This window comes from Pinus tabuliformis, chromosome X (assembly GCF_031772625.1).
Source record: "Pinus tabuliformis cultivar Carrire ecotype Pingquan chromosome X, CPIR1, whole genome shotgun sequence".
Lineage (NCBI taxonomy): Eukaryota > Viridiplantae > Streptophyta > Pinopsida > Pinales > Pinaceae > Pinus > Pinus tabuliformis.
In genome coordinates, this window is record NC_142308.1 from 27,753,996 (window position 1) to 27,776,384 (window position 22,389).

The 22,389-nt window shown below is 36.4% G+C and overlaps 1 protein-coding gene across 2 annotated transcripts in view; it reads left to right on the forward strand.

Moving 5' to 3' along the window:
• The first annotated feature begins 533 nt into the window (after nucleotides 1–533).
• The window catches only part of LOC149138156 (homogentisate phytyltransferase 1, chloroplastic-like), a 259,467-nt gene continuing 237,611 nt past the window's right edge, over nucleotides 534–22,389 (forward strand). For both annotated transcript variants that reach the window (XM_089446351.1, XM_089446352.1), the window contains exon 1: nucleotides 534–766. In XM_089446351.1, coding sequence (XP_089302477.1) covers nucleotides 577–766 — 190 coding nt within the window. In that variant the 5' untranslated portion in view covers nucleotides 534–576. The remainder of the gene's footprint in view (nucleotides 767–22,389) is intronic.

A 22,389-nucleotide genomic window follows, 5' to 3' on the forward strand; every position in this document is an offset into this window, starting at 1 on the left:
TGAAGAAATTGAATCCCTCTTAACTCATATTAAATCAATATTTAAGATAAATCTATATTAATATTTAATAAATTTTATTTTAAAATAAATATATCCAATCTAAATCTTTATAATTTATTTTTATTAATATTTAAAATCTAACCTGTCAATTTATCAATCTAATTATGGACAGCCTGATCTTGTGAGTAGGTATAAATTTGGCTAATTTCCCTATCATATCAATCTAATTTTGGATAGCCTGATCTTGTTGACTTCGAACACAGAACGTCCATTCATTTTGAAAAAAGACAAGTCTAAAGTCTTTGAGATTCAGTGTAAGTAGTTAAACACAGTCAATTTGTTTAGTTAGGACTTCAGGTCGTCGTGTCCCATTTGGGAGACGTATAGCATGCAAACGCCACACAAATCGGCCATGAAAGTCTCACATTTTATCGTGCAAACATTAAATAAACTGTCTTCCAGTAATCAGCCAACAGGGAGATAAGTCATCAAAGCACAGTGTCTTTAGTTCTGGGCTATAAGAACAGAACAGCTTAGAATCTGCAGGCTCACAAGTGTTTTGCCTTAGTTTTGAGAATGGAGAGTGCATGTGGATTCAGCTCTGTAATTTGTGTGGGGGGAGAAAACTTCATGCAACGACGAAGAAATGGCAGAGACTACCTCTGCCCAGCTGCACGTATGGGAGAGAATGCAGTAAATCTCCATGGATTATGTTTGGCTGGAGTGTCACGTAGACGTGCAATGGAAAGAAATATTACAACAACAGGTATGTTTAAGTTATCTTCAATCTGTTATATTTTGGTAAAGTTAACTTTGCTTTAGTGATCATATAATTTATAGATAGAGTCTAGTCTTTAACCATTTCTATAGTTGAAGCAAGGAGAAGATTTATTGGTTGTTAACTAGTAATGGGATGACAACATTATCTATAGTTGAGATATTAAAATGATTTTTAGTTTTTGGTTATGTTGTATTGGGTGTAATCCTTTCACCATTTGTATAGGTGAAGGCATTAGAAGATTTATTTGTCGTTATTAACAATTACTTGGATGGCAACTTTATGTATAGTTGAGATGTTTGGATGTTTTTTAGAATTATGATATATTTAAGTGTAATATTAATTTTGTTGAAAGTTATCATTTATATAATTATAATTAAATTTAATTATGTTTTTATTATAAAAAAATTGTGATAATTTTTATAATAAGATTTTTAATATTTTAAAACCATTCAAATAATTAACTATCTAAAAAATAAATTAAATCACTATATAAATATATTTCTAGCAAAAGTATGACTGTAAAATGTCTTTAACAAAAGCGGTTGACCATTATCCATGTAGTTGACTGTAAAGAATCTCAAATAAATCATTCTTATGTTAATTACAGAATTAGCAAAAGTATGACTGTAAAATGTCTTTAACAAAAGCGGTTGACCATTATCCATGTAGTTGACAGTAAAGAATCTCAAATAAATCATTCTTATGTTAATTACAGAAATTTTCAAATATTAATACTATATTTTTTTTATAACAATGTAAATGATTAACTCCATGTACTAATTAAGAATTTAACAAAATGACATAAATTTAGATTTTTTAAGAAAAAGCATTTTCCAAATTTACAATTAATAAAAAATTATAATCTAACAAAATGACATAAATTTAGATTCTTTCACAAAAAACACATTTGACTTGAGCCAATGATTTATTAGAACTAGGATCGCTGTCATAATCTAACAAAATAACATAATTTTTTTTGTAAGCTTGGTAGGACTCTCCTATTTTCGTGTTTACATGTCCATTATTCACTCTGCTACACGGGAGGGTAGCACAAGATTCGAACCCAAGATCTCCAATTCAGTGAGACTTCATTCCACCGCTATCCCGACTTGAGCTACCCCAGAATGACAAAATAACATAAATTTAGATTCTTTCAAAAAGAACACATTTGAATTAATCCATAAGTCAAATGATTTATTAGAGCTAAAATCGCCTTTACTATATCTCGTCATTTGAGAGATCCTTATCTCCTTGCAGATTTACAACATCAAGGTCAAACCTCCCTAAATTCAGCACATCATTTATTAAAATTAAAATTACCTGGGATTGTGATTTGTTCACCGAAGTTCTCGTTTAAGATTTTCCCAAACTTATGTAGTTGTAAAAAAAAAAAATTTATTATTATTATTCCTCGGAGGGGTCTTTATATTTCATGCCATCTGCTTATACATCTCGTGCATTCATAAAACCTGTCCAAACATAACTTTCAAGAAACATGAAAAGGTATCAACATGAGCTATTGTAACATAGTTGCAAAAATTGCCTGACTCTGCCAAGTACTTTCAGTTAAAAAAATGTTATCTTTTTAGTACATTCTCTGAGTTTTTCCAAGCAGAGTCATCAGTATCTGTCTATAACAATTAGTATGTTTTTACAATTCCCTACTTTACTTCTGTGAACAAAAAGATTTGAGTATTGCTCATTCCACTTCTACAATACCATATAAAGCCATCAAAAATTGTTGGATCCAGCATTTACAAGTGCGCTATATCATAAAAATTCATCAAAAACGGATAGGAGATACCCTAGGTAGAGTTGATACTTCCAGCATTCATGAGTTAGCCCTGAACATATCCAGCGAAGTGAAACTTACCTGGCTCTGAGTTGATACTCCTTTTTGAAAGAAGATTTGCAACCTGGTTCTGTTATATGCATACTTGTTTAACCTGGTTCTGTTCTATATAGTTGATATTCCTTTTTGAAAGAAGATTTGCAACCTAGTTCTATTATATGTATACTTGTTTAACCTGGTTCTGTTCTATGTATATATACCTGAAGGAAATGTTCTGAAAGTTGTTTACCAGAATTCTAATAAGCCTCATCTACTTAGATAAAATAAGGGGTTAAAAGAGAACAAAATCTGTAACCCAATTTATGATGCTCTTTGCATCTCCATGTATCTCCATGTATGAATATTTGTTCCATTCTCAACTATTTAGCGAAAATAAAAACACCCAAACCTATAATTTTAGCTCTGATGTTGGTTCCCTATCCTCCCTTCACCAAAAGTGATAGTAGCACCCGCTCTGAAATAAGGACAACTCCCCATCCACACCTTCTTCTTGGTTGACTTGCCAGTCAAAAATATCCACTGGGGTATAAAACGAAACTTTGCTCTGCCCCGCTGCCAGGCGGAGTTAACTTGGTCCTGGGTCTCACTCTCTGCCAGTGCTTTAAACTTGGCAGCAGTACGTCAAACCCGTGAAAACTTGTTTGTTATATTTTGCGTCAGTCCAACTCTCTGATGGTTGGAAAAAACTACTTGTTGTCGAATGGAATTAGCGCAAAAAAACACGAAACCCCTCATTTTGAACGATATTTGCGGCTAAGTTTATGCAGTCTGAGTTTAACTCTAGCAGTGTAGCATCGGTGACCTTTAACTCTAGCAGTGTAGCAGTGCAGCACAGACAAACTCCAGGGGCACTCAGATGGTGACCTTTGAATAAACTGCTTTGTCTACTATTGTGTTTTGTCATCACCAACAGAAAGTTTGAGAGGCTAATTTGTCCTGTGATGTCTCATCCTAGTATCTTACACCTATGTTGTGAACTTTTTCTCTTTTTTTTTAATCTAAAAATTAGTTTTAAAAAACATATATACTTATTATTATTTTTTTCATTTAAAAAATTCAATATTTGGTAGAGGTTATTTAGGTTAATAAAGCTCAATGTCATTATATTTTTTTAGGTGAGTGAGAGTGAATGTATACTTTTTTGTTAGCATTATCATAATTAGGTGAGTGAGAGAGAGCGTCTATTTTTTTAGCATTATTCTAATCAGTGAACATGTTGGTCTTTAGGAATAGAAAGTGGGCAAGAAGATCATAAATAGTTATTCAAATTACACTAATTTAATAATATAGATATTTATTTTACATAAACTAGAGTATTTTAGAAAATAAATGGCAAAATCCCATATAATATTTATATTTTTAATTTGACTCTTGACTTTAAAAAGATGTAACCTCCAAAACCCGCATTTAATATGTTACAAAGTCTTTTAACAAAATACAACTCTAAGAATATTCAAGATGTTACTAAACAAAATACAACTTTAGGGGTATTAAAAAAAATAGCTTAATATTACACAACAACGATCCTTTCACTTTAAATTGATTTGATTTTTTCCCTTATTCTTAGAAAGATTGTTTTTGATGTCTTACTTAAACCAAAAAAAAATTACTACCTATGCAATTGGATACTATCCATCAAGCATATAAAAATTTACTACCTATGCAATTGAATACTATTCGAAGGTACTAAAAAAACATATTTAAATTATTAACCAGGTATTCTAACTAACCTCATAAATCTTGTTCAATATTTAAAAATTAAAAAAAATCCAAAAAAAACAATTTACACCCTTTACAAAGCAAAAGTGAAAGAAAAAAAAAACAATTTACAACCTTTACAAAGCAACCCACTAACAAATGAAAAGTGAAAGAAAAAAAAAATACACTTAACCTAAGAGGAACAGTGCCAAGCATCCAAACCATCCAACCTAATCTTCTCAAATAAAAAAGCATTGCACGTTTATCTTGATAGAGTCCAATCTGGATCCAACTTAATCTTCTCAAATTCTCAAATAAAAAAACATTGCACGTTTATCTTGATAGAGTCCAATCTAAACAACTTTGTGTAGTTTTTTTGTTTAAATATTTTTGTTAACCTACTCTTCTCATATGAAAAAGCATTGTGTTTTTTTTGAATACTTTTGTTAACGTAATCTTCTCAAATAAAAAAACTATTGTTTATTTTAATAGACTCCAATATTTAAACCATGCTCAATAGCTTTTTGGTTTAAATACTTTTGTTTGTTTCACTTCATTATCAGTGGCTTTATCTTAGGGTATTTCCTTTTTTTTAAAGCTAGGTGTATTATATATCTAGTATTAAACATATTTTTATTATATATTTTAATAGTATGAGGTTATCACTTGTTTATGTTTATTTGAGATATAATAAAATAATAATATTATTTTAGTTGACAGTGAGTAAAGTAGATTAGTAGATTATAGTGTAGTTGGTATTGTTTGAATATAGTTAAAAATGTTTGACAAGGATGCACCATGGTTGCGGAGGGTTGATTGTTAATATAGCAATGTATTTATGTTACAATAATGATTTATTGGTCATGGTTAATCTTGACCATGGCTGACCATGGCTAAATTTGGTGATCATGTTTAAACATGATTGATTATTATGATGCCCCTCTTGGGAAAATTACACTTAGGGTTAAAATTATAGGTTAGGGTTCAAAGAGCATATGAAAAAATTGTATTTTATACCAATATCACAGTACTTCTTTAATCTTTAAAATAATGAATATTGAATGCACAAACAATGTAAACAAGAATAGTTTATTTCACTAGTGATACAAGTGAAGTAAATTCAGCAAGTAAACAATAGACTCCAAATTAATATATATATATATATATATATATCGAATAACACAATGTAGTTTTAGACTCACAACTATTATTGTTACACCAACAAACCTTGTTGCTCCTATACTACAATGCTGACCATGGCTAAATTTGGTGATCATGTTTAAACATGATTGATTATTATGATGCCCCTCTTGGGAAAATTACACTTAGGGTTAAAATTATAGGTTAGGGTTCAAAGAGCATATGAAAAAATTGTATTTTATACCAATATCACAGTACTTCTTTAATCTTTAAAATAATGAATATTGAATGCACAAACAATGTAAACAAGAATAGTTTATTTCACTAGTGATACAAGTGAAGTAAATTCAGCAAGTAAACAATAGACTCCAAATTAATATATATATATATTCGAATAACACAATGTAGTTTTAGACTCACAACTATTATTGTTACACCAACAAACCTTGTTGCTCCTATACTACAATGCTGACCTTGACTTATCCCTTACTCCTTGCTATCAACCAATCGTGGCCTCAGCTTCCTAAGCAACACCCCTTAGCCACGTGTTTCCTTGAATCAACCTTGTTGGTTGCTCCACATTGTAATTGGCCTAGTTGCTTCATACCCCAATCAGCCAACACCCTCCTTAACCCTGCAAACTTGTGTTTGTACCCTTTTCTGCTAGTTGTGGCCTCAGGAATAGCCTTTCAATCTTTCATTGCCCGGGGAATTGATCCTCAACTTCCCTTTACCTTAGGTAGGTTTGTATTAGTCTCTCACGGCCTCAACAAACTAAATATAGCCCTTCCCTATATCAGGAAGGAGTCTCGAATTTCGTTGTCACAAATAAAGGCTTCCAACCTCCTTATTGCCTCAAAACAATGGTCTATTGCCTCACGAGGTTGATTCCAGCCCTTGTTGTCACAGTCAATCTAACACCAGTCCTCACTTGCCTCAGAGATAGTCCGCTGCCACAAACAATTTATCACCAATCCTTGCTTGCCCCAAAGATTTGTTTGCTAGCACAGACAATTAATTACCACTCCTCGCTTGCCTCAGAGATAGTTCATTACCACACGATTAATTACCAATCCTCGCTTTCCTCAGAGATACTTCACTGCCACAGAGTAATCAATCCAACCCTCGCTACCTCATAAATGGTAATTCTAGCCTTGGTTTTTCCCTAGAAAGATGATTCTCCAATCAGAATTTGGCCTTGTAACCAGAAAGGTAGAAGGATTGGCTAGGGTGGAATTTTCACCACTGAAATCAATAAAAAAAATAAGGGGTCTTAAAACCCTCCAAGGGCCTCAGCCCAAAAATCAGAAAGAACAATAATCCATGATGCTTACAGTGAATCTCCTCTCTCCTTTTTATAGATTCCCTTTGGGATTCTTCCCTCCTAATTTTAATTTTGAGTGGCTAACAAGTTTCCCTCTATTTGCCCCAAATTAACTATCATTATCTAATGTTACCTAAGTAACATCAAATAATGGTTCCCCCTTTACAAATGGCTAAGCCTACGGGGTTAAATAGGCTACTACATCCTCCTTTTAGCAATTTCATTTGAAGAGGACATTACAGTTATGGTCAACATATGGTTGACTATGGTTAAATACAGTCAAGTTATGGTCGACCATGAACATAGTAGTCCATGTTGGTCATGGATGCCCATGGTTTGACCATGTTCAACATGGTTGACCATGGTTTCCATGGTTGACTATGGTTGATTGTGGTTGGGCATTGGATTAACATGGTTGATAATGGTTAAGCTTTATTTGAACAAGGTGGACTATGGTTGAATTTGGTGATTGTGTTTGACCCGTATGGTCTTTAGTTAGTTAGCCAAGAATATTCCTAATCTCACAAAATATTTATAAAAGCCTCCCAAATTCCTTTTGTTGAACCCTCTCTTAGTATAATTTTCGAATATTAAATTTATTATATAAAGTTATTTAATTGAAAGTTATTAGCTTTAATGAGTATATTAATGTTTATGCCAATGGACATTGTGCCTATGGTTGACTATCATTCAGCGTGATGCCCATGTTGACTATAGTTGAGTATGGTTGACTATGATTGACTTTTGTTTGTCAACGTTTACCTATAGACGATTGTGGTTGACCATGGTTGTCAATGTTTAACTAAAGATGAATATGGTTGACTATGGTTGTCAATGTTTAACTAAAGATGAATATGGTTGACCATGTTGAATATGATTAACCACATGAAACACAAATTCCATCAATGACCATGATGAACATGGTTGACCATTGTTGACTATGGTTTGACCATGATTGAATATGGTTGACTATGGTTGACTATGGTTGACTTATGTTTGTCAATGTTTACCAAAAGATGGTTGTGGTCAACTTGGTTGACCATGATGGCCATGTTAACTATGGTTCACCATGGTGCCCATGTTGACTATGATGGCCATGTTGATTAAGGTTGAACATCATGTCCATGTTGATTATGTTGACTATGTCAACGATAATCAACCATGATGGCCATGTTGAGTTGATGATGATTGACTATGGTTGACCATGTTTGTTGATGTTTGATAAGGGTCAACCATAGTTGACAATGATTGATGATTGTTGACCATGGTCGACATGGTTGACAAGGATTAGCCATGGTTGACCAAGGGTAAAGGAGGATTGACCATTAGTGAACATGGTTGACCATGGTTGTGAAATGGTGACGATGGTCAACCATGGTTAAATAAGCTTGATTATAGAAGTTCATGGGAACCAAGGTTGAGCATTATTGAGTTGGTTTGACATGGTTGAACAACTTGTTTGTGTTTGACCATGTGACTATGGATTAGCTTATTTGAATTTGGTTGACTATGGGTGAACATGGTTGACCATGGTTGTCAATGTTTAACTAAAGATGAATATGGTTGAACATAGTAAACATGAATGTCCATCAATGACCATAGTGAGCATGGTTCACCATGGAGACCATGGTCAACCATAATTAACTATGACTAGATATAGTTAAATTCACTGTTAATGAGAGTTGACCATAATTAACTATAATTATTAAAACTTAAAAATAATTAATTCTAATTAAAAATTACTTAACTATAAATAAATATAATTAATTATAATTAAAAAAAAATTAATTATTAATTAATAATTTATTTGATATGATATGCATATCTTATATACTATTCTAAAAACCATATTCTACACACGGGAAAAAAAAATTCAACTAAAAATAAATGAGATATAATATTTCATTGGTAAGCGGAAATATTTACATATCTGTTCTCAACATTTAGAGGAAAAGTTTGATAGACTTGCGCGTGAGCTCTGATTACATCTGTTATGTACAATTAAAGAACTCAAGCTTATATTGCTGATATACAGTAACAGGAACATAGTTATATTATATTTTTGTTTCTAATTATAGAACAGAATGCAGATCCCCACAAAAACCTAAAGTGTTTTGGATAATGCGAGGAAGGCTGCCTTTTGTTATAAATATGGAATAATTATAATTACATTTATAAACTATTATATAGTAGCTATGTTTGGCAGTTTAATTTAAATATAAGTAAATTAAAGTAAAAAACAATAAAAGAATTATATAATATTGACTATACATGTATATATATTTAATTAAGATATAACTATTAATTTATAGATAATTAATAAAAATTATAAGATTTTTATTTGTAAGGAAAATTTATTTTAATTAAGAATATATTAATATATTACAATTTAATTTAAATGTTTAATCTAGATTAAACTATATTTATCTAAAATAAACATGATTGAGTTTAAAAACAAATCTAAACTAAATTATGTTAATAATAAAAGAAAATGGTAGAATTTGAACAATTGCTTAAAATACATTCAAAATCAAATTTCACACTAATCACAACTCCACACAGCATAAATATGAGCAAGCTAAAAAGGCTTCCTGTAAAAAAAAACTCACCAGTTATTATTTTAAACTCAGTGCCTACCTTGCCAACCTTCCCAACCTATAATTTTTTTTTTTAAAATTAACTTAATAAGGCTTTTGTTTAAATAGAAATAGGCATGAGAATTAATTGTTATACCTATTAAAAGTAAATAAGTTTTCAATTATTATTTATAGAGTGATCGGCCAAACTGCAAAAATAACAAATAATTATCCACCAGCATCTTTATGGAAAAAAAATTATTCCATTTGAGAGGTTACAACGCAATGTTGATTTTATACGATCGATCAACTCACTTGTCCTTTTCTTTAGTCATTAGTTCTTTGTTCATCAAAATAAGTGTGTTGAGATGTATTTATTTTAGCATGTAAATTGAAGTAGTTGAAAGATGTATTTATTTTAGCACAAAAAATTTCAACAACATCGTACAACAGGGATTCCCCACAGATTGGACAACTAGTCTCGCAATACCTCTTTTCAAGAGCGGTGACGTAAATAATCCCTCCAATTATAGGACCACCATGATAAACCCTTTGTTCGCAAAGCTATTTGGAAGCATGCTAGAAAATAAAATTAGCAAGAGGGCAGAAGAAAGAGATAAGTGTGCTAAAGGGCAAGTAGGTTTTAGATCTAAACATTCCACAGTTGATCATTGTATAACTTTAAGGCATATAATTGAAAAAGTTTGGGAGAAAAAGGAAGAAGTCTTTTGTTGCTTTGTTGATTTCAGAAAAGCGTTTGACTCGGTTCCTAGGGATAAGCTTTGGCACGAAATGGAGGAAATTGAGGTTCCTAAACATTTAAGAGAAATTGTGCATAGGCTGTATGAAGAGGTGAAAGTCAAAATTAGAACTTCAATGGGCATTTCTGAAAGTTTTAGAAGTGATATCGGGATCAAGCAAGGTTGCCCACTGTCTCCTACCCTTTTTGGTTTATATATTGACAAGCTTGAGAAGTGGTTAAATTCATAAGGGGGTGATGGTATCTATTTGGGTAAGTTTGTTATAAGGCTTCTTTTGTATGCAGATGACCTTATTATGATTGCTAAATCAGCTCTTGGTTTGCAGGAGCACTTACTATCCCTTGAGCACTTTTGTAGAAGTGTGGGGATGCAAGTCAATATCAACACAACGAAAGTAGTGGTTTTCTCTAAGAAAAGAAAACATAACCAGCATAAGTTCTACCTTGAAGGCAACATTCTCGAAGAAGTTGCGGATTACAAATATCTCGGACTTGACTTCAACAAAAATCTAAGTTGGGATGGTTGTAGAAATAAAAGAACTTTGGGGGGTTGGAAAGCATTTTATGCTTTTCAAAATAGGTGTAGAGAGGCAAAGTTATGGGACTGGAAAACCACTCAAACTCTTTTCAGGCTTCTAGTGTGTAATGTTCCTAAACAAGAATTTAAGTAATAAACCAATTAAACAAATAGTGCAACATTGGAAAATTAAAAACATTTAGCAAACACTCATGAAACACTGTAATACTGGCACTGTTGAGCCATATATTAAGAAATATGAGAGCAGGAGTACAATATATAAATGTAGTGCACCTGGGCTTGTCTCAAGGACAAGCTGGACCAAACCCAGGTGGTAGAATAGTTGGAAAGATGGTTGTTCAGTTGTTGCTCTACTATGCTTTGCATTGTCCTAGTACACTGCTGATCCGCTGACTTCGGCCTGTTGGAAAGTGCCAAAAAAATGCCCAGAAAATTCTACACTTTTTGCCTTAAACTCCCTGTACAAAACCTAGAAAAACCCAGAAGGGAATTTCTCTGATTTCGACTTTGGATTTTCAACCTCTTGGGAGATACTCTCCAGCGACATCTACAGACTTTCGGCCTGTTGGAAAGTGCCCAAAAAGTACCCATAAAATTCTACCCCTTTGGCCTTAGACTCCTTGGACAAAACCCAGAATGGAATTTCTCTGATTTTGACTTTGGATTTTCGGCCTCTTAGGCTGCTCTCCGGCTACATCTGCTGACTTTCGGCCTACTAGAAAGTGCCCAGAAAATTCTGCCCCTTTCGCCTTAGACTCCTTGGACAAAACCTAGAATAACCCAGAAGGGAATTTCTCCGATTTTGATTTTGGATTTTCGGCCTCTTGGGAGCTACTCTCCGACTACATCTACTGACTTTCGGCCTGCTAAAAAGTGCCGAAAACTGCCCAGAAAATTCTTCCCTTTTAGCCTTAGACTCTTTGGACAAAACCCAGAAAAAACCCAGAAGGGAATTTCTCTAATTTTTACTTTGGATTTTTGGCCTCTTGGGTGGCTAAATCAACCTCTGCGTATTTCTGGCTGCCCAGAAAACACACAGTCCCTTCCTCTGCGTCGATGGCTGAGTTGTGAATCGTTGCTAGAAACTCCTACAATATTTGTGGAACAACCTCCCCAGGGCGGGCACGGATGGTCCCCCGAAGTAGAAGTTGAATCTTCCCTATGGAAGACTCGTGGCTAAACAGCGGGTAGACTCACTAAGCAACAGAGCGTACAAGAGTGAGTTTGTTTGTCAAATATTCAGAATGAAAACAAAATGAGAGTTGATCTCTCTCTATAACTCCTTGGGCACCCTTCGCCTCATGTGGGCCCCTCCATCCACCCATTTGATTTTCCCTCCAAGCATATCGAATGGCTAATTCGAACTCCTATGTGGGTGGTCCCCACATTCCACTAGCAGCTAAATAAAGTCGATTTGGCCCCTAGGTCCCTAAGTCAAAAGTGTGGGCCCCTCTTCCTTAGTCAAAAATGTGCAAAATTATGTAGCAACACCCTGTTACTAATGTATTTGAGAAGGGACATGACAATCCTCCCCTCCCAAATGTTGATTGCCCTCAAGCAACCTCAAAGTTGGGTGCTCCAAAATATGCTCACCCTCCCAGGTGGCATCCTCATCTGGCAAGTTCTTCCAATGCACCAAACATCACTTGTCCTCAAGCAATGCCTGAACAAACACCCTCTCTGACTGTGGACCCCCACTATCACTGCAAACTTCACCAAGGTACCAAATGTGCCATTGGATCGTCCCTGCTCGTTGTACTATCCAATAGTGAAGGAGTCCTTCAATACCAAGATCCCAAGCCAACCTTATCAATGTGAAGCCCCCCTTGCTCCACTCACTATCCTGCTAGATATGGGCATTAGAACCCCTGTGTCTATCACCAATAAGTAGAGCATCCTGACGATGTAAAACTCTGCCCAAATCCTCATGAAGTTGCTCTACCGAATAGTCGATCTCATGCACTACAGGAGTAAACTCCTGAAGATGCAATCCAATCCTGGTGAAATTGAACCCTCGTCTACTCAGGCCTCCCCTGATCTCCTCCTATCGATCACCCTGCCACACTAGTGAAGTTCCCCACACCATCAATAAATCACTAAAACCAAATGGAAGATCTGCATGGCCCTCCCTTATAGAAACCAGCTGAGTTCTATGGGTGGTTGAACTGCTCAGCCATGTTATGCCAGAATCCCCTGCCCATCGCAGAAGGAATCCCCTGCCTAGCATGCTCGTACCAGAACCTCCTCTCCCATAAGTCTCGACCATAATCTATGCAATGATCGAGGCTAGGCCATTCTTGCTAAAGTGACTCAATAGTGTCGGCGCCTATCATTCCATGGCTAGCCCAAATCTTGAGCAACAATCTGCCTTGTCTTATAGTGAGGACTTTGCTGATCGCCCATGTGTCTGCCTGTGAACAAATCAGTCGCTTGTTATCCTGACCATGCTCACTGAGGGGTGGAGTATCCCACCAATCCATTGGATCCCTGGATCCCATAACCATACTGGAGGTCCACAAACCCCAATCCTCTCTATCTGTCGTTGTGATATGCTGCTAGTTGTTGGGACCCCTTTGTGCCCCATTTCTGCCTCCTGTAGGTATCCAATAGGTAGGCATTGAGCATGAAGAAGCCGTGCGCAAATATCCAGTTGTTATGTGCCTACCAAATCACACAACGAGATCTGCTATCCCAACTCCTGATGATGTGCTCGGGTACTGCTAGAAGCCTAGGCATCATCCTGCCAACAAGGACTACTATCCTCCGCACCTCATGCTCCCCTAATGCCTCAAGCTATCCAACTAAAAAAGCACCATGTAACTCCCTCTCGGTCACCTCCCCAAGTGTGAACCTAGGGGTGGAACATATGCTACCTTGACAATCAACCATGCCATCCCTAAGTCTGTAACCGTCAACTCGTGCACCTACCAAGTGTCTCAACTAGAGAGTCTCTTCTCGGCCCATGACACATGGTGTCTCATGCAAGTGCCTAGGATGAGTCCCCCATGCCCTGCTGCCTGAATGAAGAGTGTTATAGTGAAACAACCAAACTCTCTGCGACTGTAAGCAACACTAGAGGATGATGGGTGGGTGTGTCCAAAAGAGTATGATCAAGACTCCGTCGAATGCTCAAGAGTAATCCTGCAGACGACCCTCTCTCCGCCTCGGATCTGCTAATAACTCCCTCGAGGCCCTTCCTCCACTAAACATGGTGTCCCCAAATTCTCGACAATGTCCTCATTGATCCTAGGTGAGTTGCGTCCAATGGTACACCTACTATCCCTGTCCATAAGTCTCCTTGGAGGCAAAGCTCCAAGAGCTCGTTGCACCGCATCATGTGTCACTGCATACCAGCAAGTACCACAACACTCCATGAAATGCCACTGTATGGCGCAACCTATCCTTGTACACCACTGGATACCCCCGACTACGGCTATACCATCCTGTACCCTCTTGTGTCTTGTCTGTGTCATTGCACCTGTCACTCCCCGCACATCCTCAATGTGATGCGAGTCACTCCTCCTACCCCATAGTGTAAACCGGCATGCTATGGTATACAACCATGTATCTCCATGCTCCTCTGCAGACCATTGCTCCTCGCTGCATAGCCCTACACACCATTGGGTGCTATGGCCTAGAATTGGGTCTGTATGCGTTAGGCCACATCCCTCTATATAACATTGAACGCTACGACCTGACTCTGTGGAGTCTTGTGTACCACTACCTACTATCATACCACCTTGTAACATATAGTATCCTGCATGTGCCTAAGTGTCCACCACTCTGATAGTGACTCCACCATTACACGTGTCATGTCCCCTCGTCCATCCTGGTAGACCTAAGCACCCTAACTCCACTCTTGCTAGGGGGGATATCTTTGTTGTGCCACTCGTCTATGACCCCTGAGTCCTAAACCTCAATGAGAGAACATTGTCTCCATACAATATCCGGTCTGGTGGCCTACCCATGCCACCTCCTCGAACTAGCTCCTGCTAGAGAATGTTAATCATCCTGTGCCCCCATGCACAACCAACATGCCAAAACAACCAATGGATTCTGCTCACAAACCACCTGGCCACTAGCGTCAACTGGAGCTCCCCTAAGGAATGCATCCGCTCAAGAATGGGGTTGACTACCTCATCAATGCCATAGCCATTCTCCATGCCTGATATCAGATAGGAAGCCCCACCCGGATCCCAATGCCAACTTGGGCCTCCAACACCCTCAATGTTTGAGAGCTCCCACTAAGCTTTACTCTGAACTACGACCATCTCCATGAGTCTAGCCCACTCCACCGGGTACCAACTCAGAATCTCTCACCATCCAACCCCAAGAGAGGGATCGAATGCACAAACTCTAGCACATAGAACAAGCCCGACATGTGGATGTTGCATCTTGTGCAACTCTGACCGTCTCATCCCACTACCCAGGTCAACACATGAGATTTGACTAGGTAGCTCTCTCTCTCTCTCTCCAATGGGCAAAGGTGACCCAACAGTGCTGCTAACCTGGTCATCCCCTTTGGTATGTCTAGACAACTCTGCCTCTCTCAATCCAATGCATAAGGATGGGCTGATAACGTTGTAGATCCTGTCAGTGTGCCTCTGAAGTGAACTGTGCTGAAATCCCAACGTGTGGTCTCTATGTTGCCCCTCATCACTGGCTAGCCCAAAGGATGGTTGCACATCCTCCTCCATCATGGGCTCAACATGAGCCTCCAACTGCTCCTCCCTAGACAACCCAACATGCAAGACATGCTCATCAGTTAGTTGTAGGTGATTGTCATCTAGCAACTGTGTCACAAATATGGATGCCTCTGTATCTATTGGCTCCTCATCAACAATGGGGATGTTTCCTAACACCTCATCAATGGACAGTCCTATGGGTGTATGCTCTACTTTCTCTCACAAGGTGTCAATTGGTGCTATCAAAGAGGCCTCCAACAATGATGACTTTGTGCCACACTGGGTATACCAATGTGATCCTCACACTCCCGTGTGTCCTCTACGTCATGTTTAATCCCCTCCTCATGCCCCTAATGTCTAAGACCAAGTCTCCACCAGCAAAATCGTCTCCTTGACTCATCCTCTAACTGTCTCTAGCATGCTTGCTCCTTTCTAGGAGATCTGGTGCCCTGATTCTGTCGGCTTTCTCCACATAGTGTAGATGGTTGTACTCCCACAGCTTGTGCACCTCTAGTGTCTATGTTGTAAGGAAAATGATCGATCTGGTCTGACACCTTCCTCAATTGAGCCAATCTCTCATCACTCCAGGGGATTCCACCCCAGAATCCTTGCATACTGAATCTCCCTTGAGCCATGGGTAGTGTACGGTGTAACTCGTCATTATGCATACATGCCCAAATCTCCCATGATCTTACTAGTTACCCACAGCTGGACCAATATCATGCTTTGATACCATTGTAATGTTCCTAAATAGGAATTTAAGTGATAAACCAATTAAACAAACAGTGCAATGGTGGAAAATTTAATAATTTTAGCAAACACCCATGAATCATTGTAATATTGGAACTATTGAGCCATATATTATGAAATATGAGAGCAGGAGTACAATGTATAAATGGAGTAGTGCACCTAGGCTTGTCTCAAGGACACGCTAGACCAAACCTAGGTGGTAGAATAGTTGGAAAGATGGTTGTTCAGCTGCTGCTCTACTATGCTCTACATTGTCCCAGTAAACTACTGATCTGCTGATTTTGGCCTGCTGGAAAGTGCCCAAAAACTGCCCAGAAAATTCTACCCTTTTAGCCTTAGACTTCTTGGACAAAACCCAGCAAAACCCAGAAGGGATTTCTCTGATTTTGACTTTAGATTTTTGACCTCTTGGCAGCTGCTCTCTAACTACATTTGCTGACTTTCGGCTTGCTGGAAAGTGCCCAGAAAATTCTGTCATTTTAGCCTTAGACTCCTTGGACAAAACCCAGAAAAAACCCAGAAGGGATTTTCTCTGATTTTGACTTTGGATTTTTGGCTTCTTGGGAGCTACTCTCCGGCTACATCTACTGACTTTCAGCCTGCTAGAAAGTGTCCAAAACTGCCCAAAACTATCCATAAAATTCTACCTTTTTAGCCTTATACTCCTTGGACAAAACCCAAAAAAAACCATAAGGGAATTTCTCTGATTTTTACTTTGGATTTTCGGCCTCTTGGGTGGCTAAATCAACCTCTGCATATTTGTGGTTGCCCAGAAAACACGCAGTCCCTTCCTCTACGTGCCTGGATGAGCTGTAAATCGTTGTTGGAAACTCCTATAATCTCTATGGAACAACCTCCCTATGGTGGACACGGATGGTCCCCCGAAGTAGAAGTTGAATCTTCCCTGCGGAAGACTCGTGGCTAAACAACTGGTAGACTCGCTAAGCAGCAGAGCGTACAAGAGTGAGTTTGTTTGTCAAATATTCAAAATGAAAACAAAATGAGAGCTGATCTCTCTTTATAACTCCTTGGGCCCCCTTAGCCTCATGTGGGCCCCTCCATCCACCCATTCGATTTTCCCTCCAAGCATATTGAATGGCTAATTCGAACTCCCATGTGGGTGGCCCCCACATTCCACTAGCAGCTAAATAAAGTCGATTTGGCCCCTAAGTCCCTAAGTCAAAAGTGTGGGGCCCTCTTCCTTAGTAAAAAATGTGCAAAATTGTGTAGCAACACCCTGTTACTAATGTATTTGAGAAGGGACATGACATAGTGATTCCGGTGATTCTCTATGGTTGTGAACTATGGGCTAGTAGTACATTCGACATGCAGTGGAGACAAATTGAGAAAATTCATAAGCGTTTGATTACAAACAAATTTAGATTAAAAGTGCAATTCCTTATGCTATCTTGTTAAGTGAAACAAGGGTTGCTCCTATTGAAGCAATTGCTATGGTTCGAGTCATAAGGTATTTAAAAAAATTTGAGCAAATGGAAGACGGTAGATTGGCTAAGGTTGTCTTTAATGACAAATTGTGCAAAAAAAAAATCTTGGATGCAACAAAATAACAAATGGTTTAGTAAATGGGGTATTTGCTTGAACGTGTGTCCCATAAACAACAAAGAGATAAAAGCTTTTGTTATGGAAAAGTTCCACAAGCATACTTGGAATAATGAGCTAGGAAGAAAGAAAAAGTACTATATTGAAGTGTTTAATCCACTCATAGTCATCAACCAAAAGCATACATAGAGGCCAATATCTCTTGGAGAGCAAGATTCTTATTGCTCAGTTAAGGACTAATTTTTATCAACTTTGTTGTGAAACAGGGCGCTGGAAAAGGCCAAAAGAAGTGTGGGAAGAAAGAGTATGCATTTTTTGTTCTTCCGATAAAGTGGAAACAGAAAAACATTTCATTTTAGAATGTGAGGCCTTAAAAGATAACAGGGAAAGTTATGAAGATATGCTTGCAGCTAGCTCTTGGGATAATCTATTTAGCGAGAGCTTTGTCGAGAAGCTGGGAGCATTTATTGTGAAGCTTCACAGAAAAAGGGTCGAATACATCAAGCAGATGAAGAAGCAATCTGTCCCATAGGGTATTTTTAACCTCGTGGACATTAAAATAATTTCTTTCTTTATATATATATAAGATGGCAATATTGTACAACTTGGTGATATGAATTTGTGGAACCCTGTACTGCTGTAGAGGGTGTGCCAATCGAGGTATTTGACAATAAGATTTACAAATAAACAATCATTTATATAATTGATAAATCTAAATAAAATAATTAGCAAAAAATAAAAATTTAATTTGTTAAAGTTTTACTTTAGTTCATTCAAAATATATATTAAATAGTTGACTAAATTAATATAGAGTCAACTTATTTGTTACATAATACCTCCAACATAGATAATAATTTAATCATAATCACATTTAATAAATAATTCACATATATTAATATATTATCACTGGTAATTTATTTAATGTATTATTAGGGATAATTTATTTTTTCATATTTCATGTAATTTAAGTTATACTTTTGGGTTTGAGTTAATGTTAGATTTATTAGAGTTAAAATTATATATATATATATATATATATATATTTGGAAATTGTAAGAATATATTACAACATTTAAATTGTGTAATGATTAGTTTAAGTTATGAATTTTATCAAAGGGTATCAAACTTCAATGAGATTCACTGAATTCAAAATTTAAAATTTGTCAAATTTAGAATATCAAAATAGAAAAACTCTTATGAAAAACTGGCAATAGATAATAATAAAAAATCGAAACTCAAAAAAACCAACAAAAACACTCATAAAACTTGAATTGTGAACTTTATCAATGCAATTAATATGGCTTTTATAAAATAATAAAAGACCAAATTTAAAACACTTATTCAAACATTTTTTTCTTTGAAAACACAGATTTACATAGGGAAGGCTAATAACCCTGGAACATATATATATATATATAAAGTTGGAACGCTTGAGTTATAAATTTTAGCTATGGATGTCAAATTTCAAATTTCAAATGTCAAAATTGAAGTTAGAAAAGCCTTACCATAACCCTGCACTAGAAATAAGAAAACAAAAAATCAAAACTAGCTAAAATTCAATGCAATTAATATGGCCTTTATAAAGTAATATATGGCCAAATTGCAAAGATTAGTTGAACAATTTTTTCTTTCTAAAATACAAAATTACCGAGGCAAATAATATTAAGCTCTAAGCTGCAAAGTCATGAAGTCAACCTTAATGCTTTCCATGAAATCAACCTGAGTGCTGACTGGATTTAAGGACAATAGCCATCCCACTAAAAATAAATAAATCTGTAAAAAGCACATCCACTGTTCATTTCTATATCAACGCTTTGAAAAAACTACAATATAACAATGACAAAACCTTATTCTACATATACTTTTTCATGCACATCTAATTAGAGAGGGTCAAATCTCTTGAGGTGCAATTATTTGAGATTTTATTCTTTTAAGCACTTTATAGATCAGAAATTAGCATGAATTTATGTTGGTTATATGTGTGTGTGTTAATTCCTTGTTAAGCATACAAGGAATTACACATCCTTCCTCTTGAGCAACACAGTAAGCATTGAAGGAGTTACAAATCTCTCTCATACCCTAAATAAGAAAAACAACTATCAATGAAATAAGACCTCTTATATATATATATATATATATATATATATATATATATCTCCAAAGTAGAAAGCAAGTATAAACAAATTAGATATATTTTACCTTTAATTATTTTATCTCTTTATAAAGTAGTTATATAATTATGGTGGAAATTGTACTAATGGCCCACATTGAAATAATGTTTTTTATTATTACTATTTTTTTATTAGTTAATGTAAGTATTATTTTATTATTTTTAAATGTAATGTTTTGAGACAACATCTATCACATATTCCGTGAAAGAATATTCTAGAATATTTACCACGCAAAGAATATTCTAGAATATTTGGTGGATGTTAAATCTCTACCATCCACTTAATAATTAATGATAATTAAATTAGTGCAGTCATGTAAATTAAATGGATGGTAAACACTAATCGACATCAATCCATGATAAGCATCAAAACACCTACTCATAATATATCTTATGTTGGAGAATTAAAAAAAATAAAATAATAAAAACTAAATTATAATTTTATTTTAAATTATTATTAATATTATTATTATTATTTTGTGAATATTGTATTGCCTTCTAAACAAGAAAGTACATGGATATTTTAGATATTTTAGGTTGGTCTTTCACTGCGAAGGCTAGACCATAGCCAAAAGTCCACTCCTCTAAGAGAGGCATAGGATATCATAATGTTCAAAAAGGCTAAAAAGATGTTACATATGCTAAAAAATGGACCATTGGAATAAACTGTGAAAACAAAATGCAAAATAAGATGAAGCATAGCATAAGACTAAGCAAAGGGACCAAAGTTTGTGGTTACGACCTAAATGGGGTCCTTATTATTGTTGGGGGTGTCGTCTGCTGAGGGAGGAATACCAAGGTGTTGCTCAATGCAATCAAAGTGTTGGTCTAGGTCCCTCATATGATGATGTAAATGCTCTAGGGAGTGTAGGATGTTTGATCGATGCTCAAACCGGTCCATCAAAATTCTATCGAGGAGAAACTTCAAATGCCAATATAAGTCAATGTTGTAGATGTACTAGTTAAAGCGATCGCAAGTGTGTCCAACATTCGACACCCAATCTACTAGTTCAATAAGAATATTTGTGTCTGAAATTGATTGCCTTTGAGTGGATCCTTCACGTTCTATACAAACTAGTTCCTCCTAGATGGGGCCTAGGGTGAGATCTCAAAACTTGGCAGTTATTTCCTCTAGGGAGTGATAAGTACGTGAATGTCCCTGAGAAGCCCACTCTTGATAATAAGCTACCCCTCAATGAACACATGCACATTGATAGGGCATGGTGAGAGGCTCGACAAGGATAGGAGAGCAAGTTGTTACGGAGGGAAGGGTACAAGTGGAAAACCCAAAGAGAGGTGCCACGTGAAGCAAAGAAAGGGCTAGGTGGACGGGTGTCAGACGAAGTCAGTAATTAGAAGAGGAGAAAATTGTCAACATAACACGAGAAGGTTGAGCCAAATCGAGAGGAAGTGAAGAGGAAAACAAAAATCTCATCAGAGAACTAGCAAGAGAAAGTGAGAATCTACAAGAGATAGACCAAAGAAAAAGCAAAGAGCCCCGAGAGCAAGCCAAGTATTTCTTGGAGAGTGCCTAATAAGAATGTTGGCCAGGGAGACACCAGTAATGGGTTCAACAACAAAAACCAAAACTAGATAAAGAGAGGAGTACAAACTAGAGACAATTAAAAGATCTCACACTGAATAGGTCCAATGCTTAGAGAAACTGTCATCCAACATGCATGGGGAACTAGAGTCAGAGTCCACAACATGCACGCCGATTCTGTAGAGAGAGGGAAACAACAGAGCCAGTTTGATATTCCAGAGTGCAAACTTGAGAATGTTGTTAAGTCTCCAGTTGGGGAGGGAAGAACTGCTAATTCTAGAGCAACAGATGAGTACCAAGAGTGGAAGAGCAAGGCTTGTCCAAGGTTCATAGAAGTGGGTTGGATTGTGCACCCAATTTCGATTGATGAGAGCTGAGATGGAAGTTGCAGGTGAGGGAGTCTGATACCCAACCGTACCAAGTGAGACATCGGGAAGAAGAGAGCCATGAGTTGGATTAGAATGAGAATAATCACAACACGAGCAAAGACCTAACAAGCCTAGCAAGATGACATGTATTCAATGTAGAGGTAGTGTTCAAGCATCGTATTAAGGATCCTCTGATTGACTCGTATGAGGTGAGGTCTCGAATTCATAAATGACATAATAACACTACATAGGGCATGGTGCCATATCCCCAGACCCCCAACCATTTGGCTAAGTGGGGCGGTGGCAGTGACCCCTCCCCCCATTTGCAGCATAGACACCCCATCCAAGAGTTGTCATTAATATTATTATTAATTATAAAGGGAAGTAATATATAAGTTAAACATATATATATTTGAAAAACCATGCAACAAGATTCTTAATCATGGAGATTTTTAATTTTTAAATAGGTTTTATTATAATATTATGGGCCAATACCATGGCTTATTAATACCACATGCCCAAAAAACCATAATTGGTTACATATGACATTTTTTTAATTAGTCAATTTAATTAAAAGGGAAGGAAGGAAATAACTACTATGGAGATAACTCTTCTACTAAGAATAGTTTAAAACATTCCGGGGA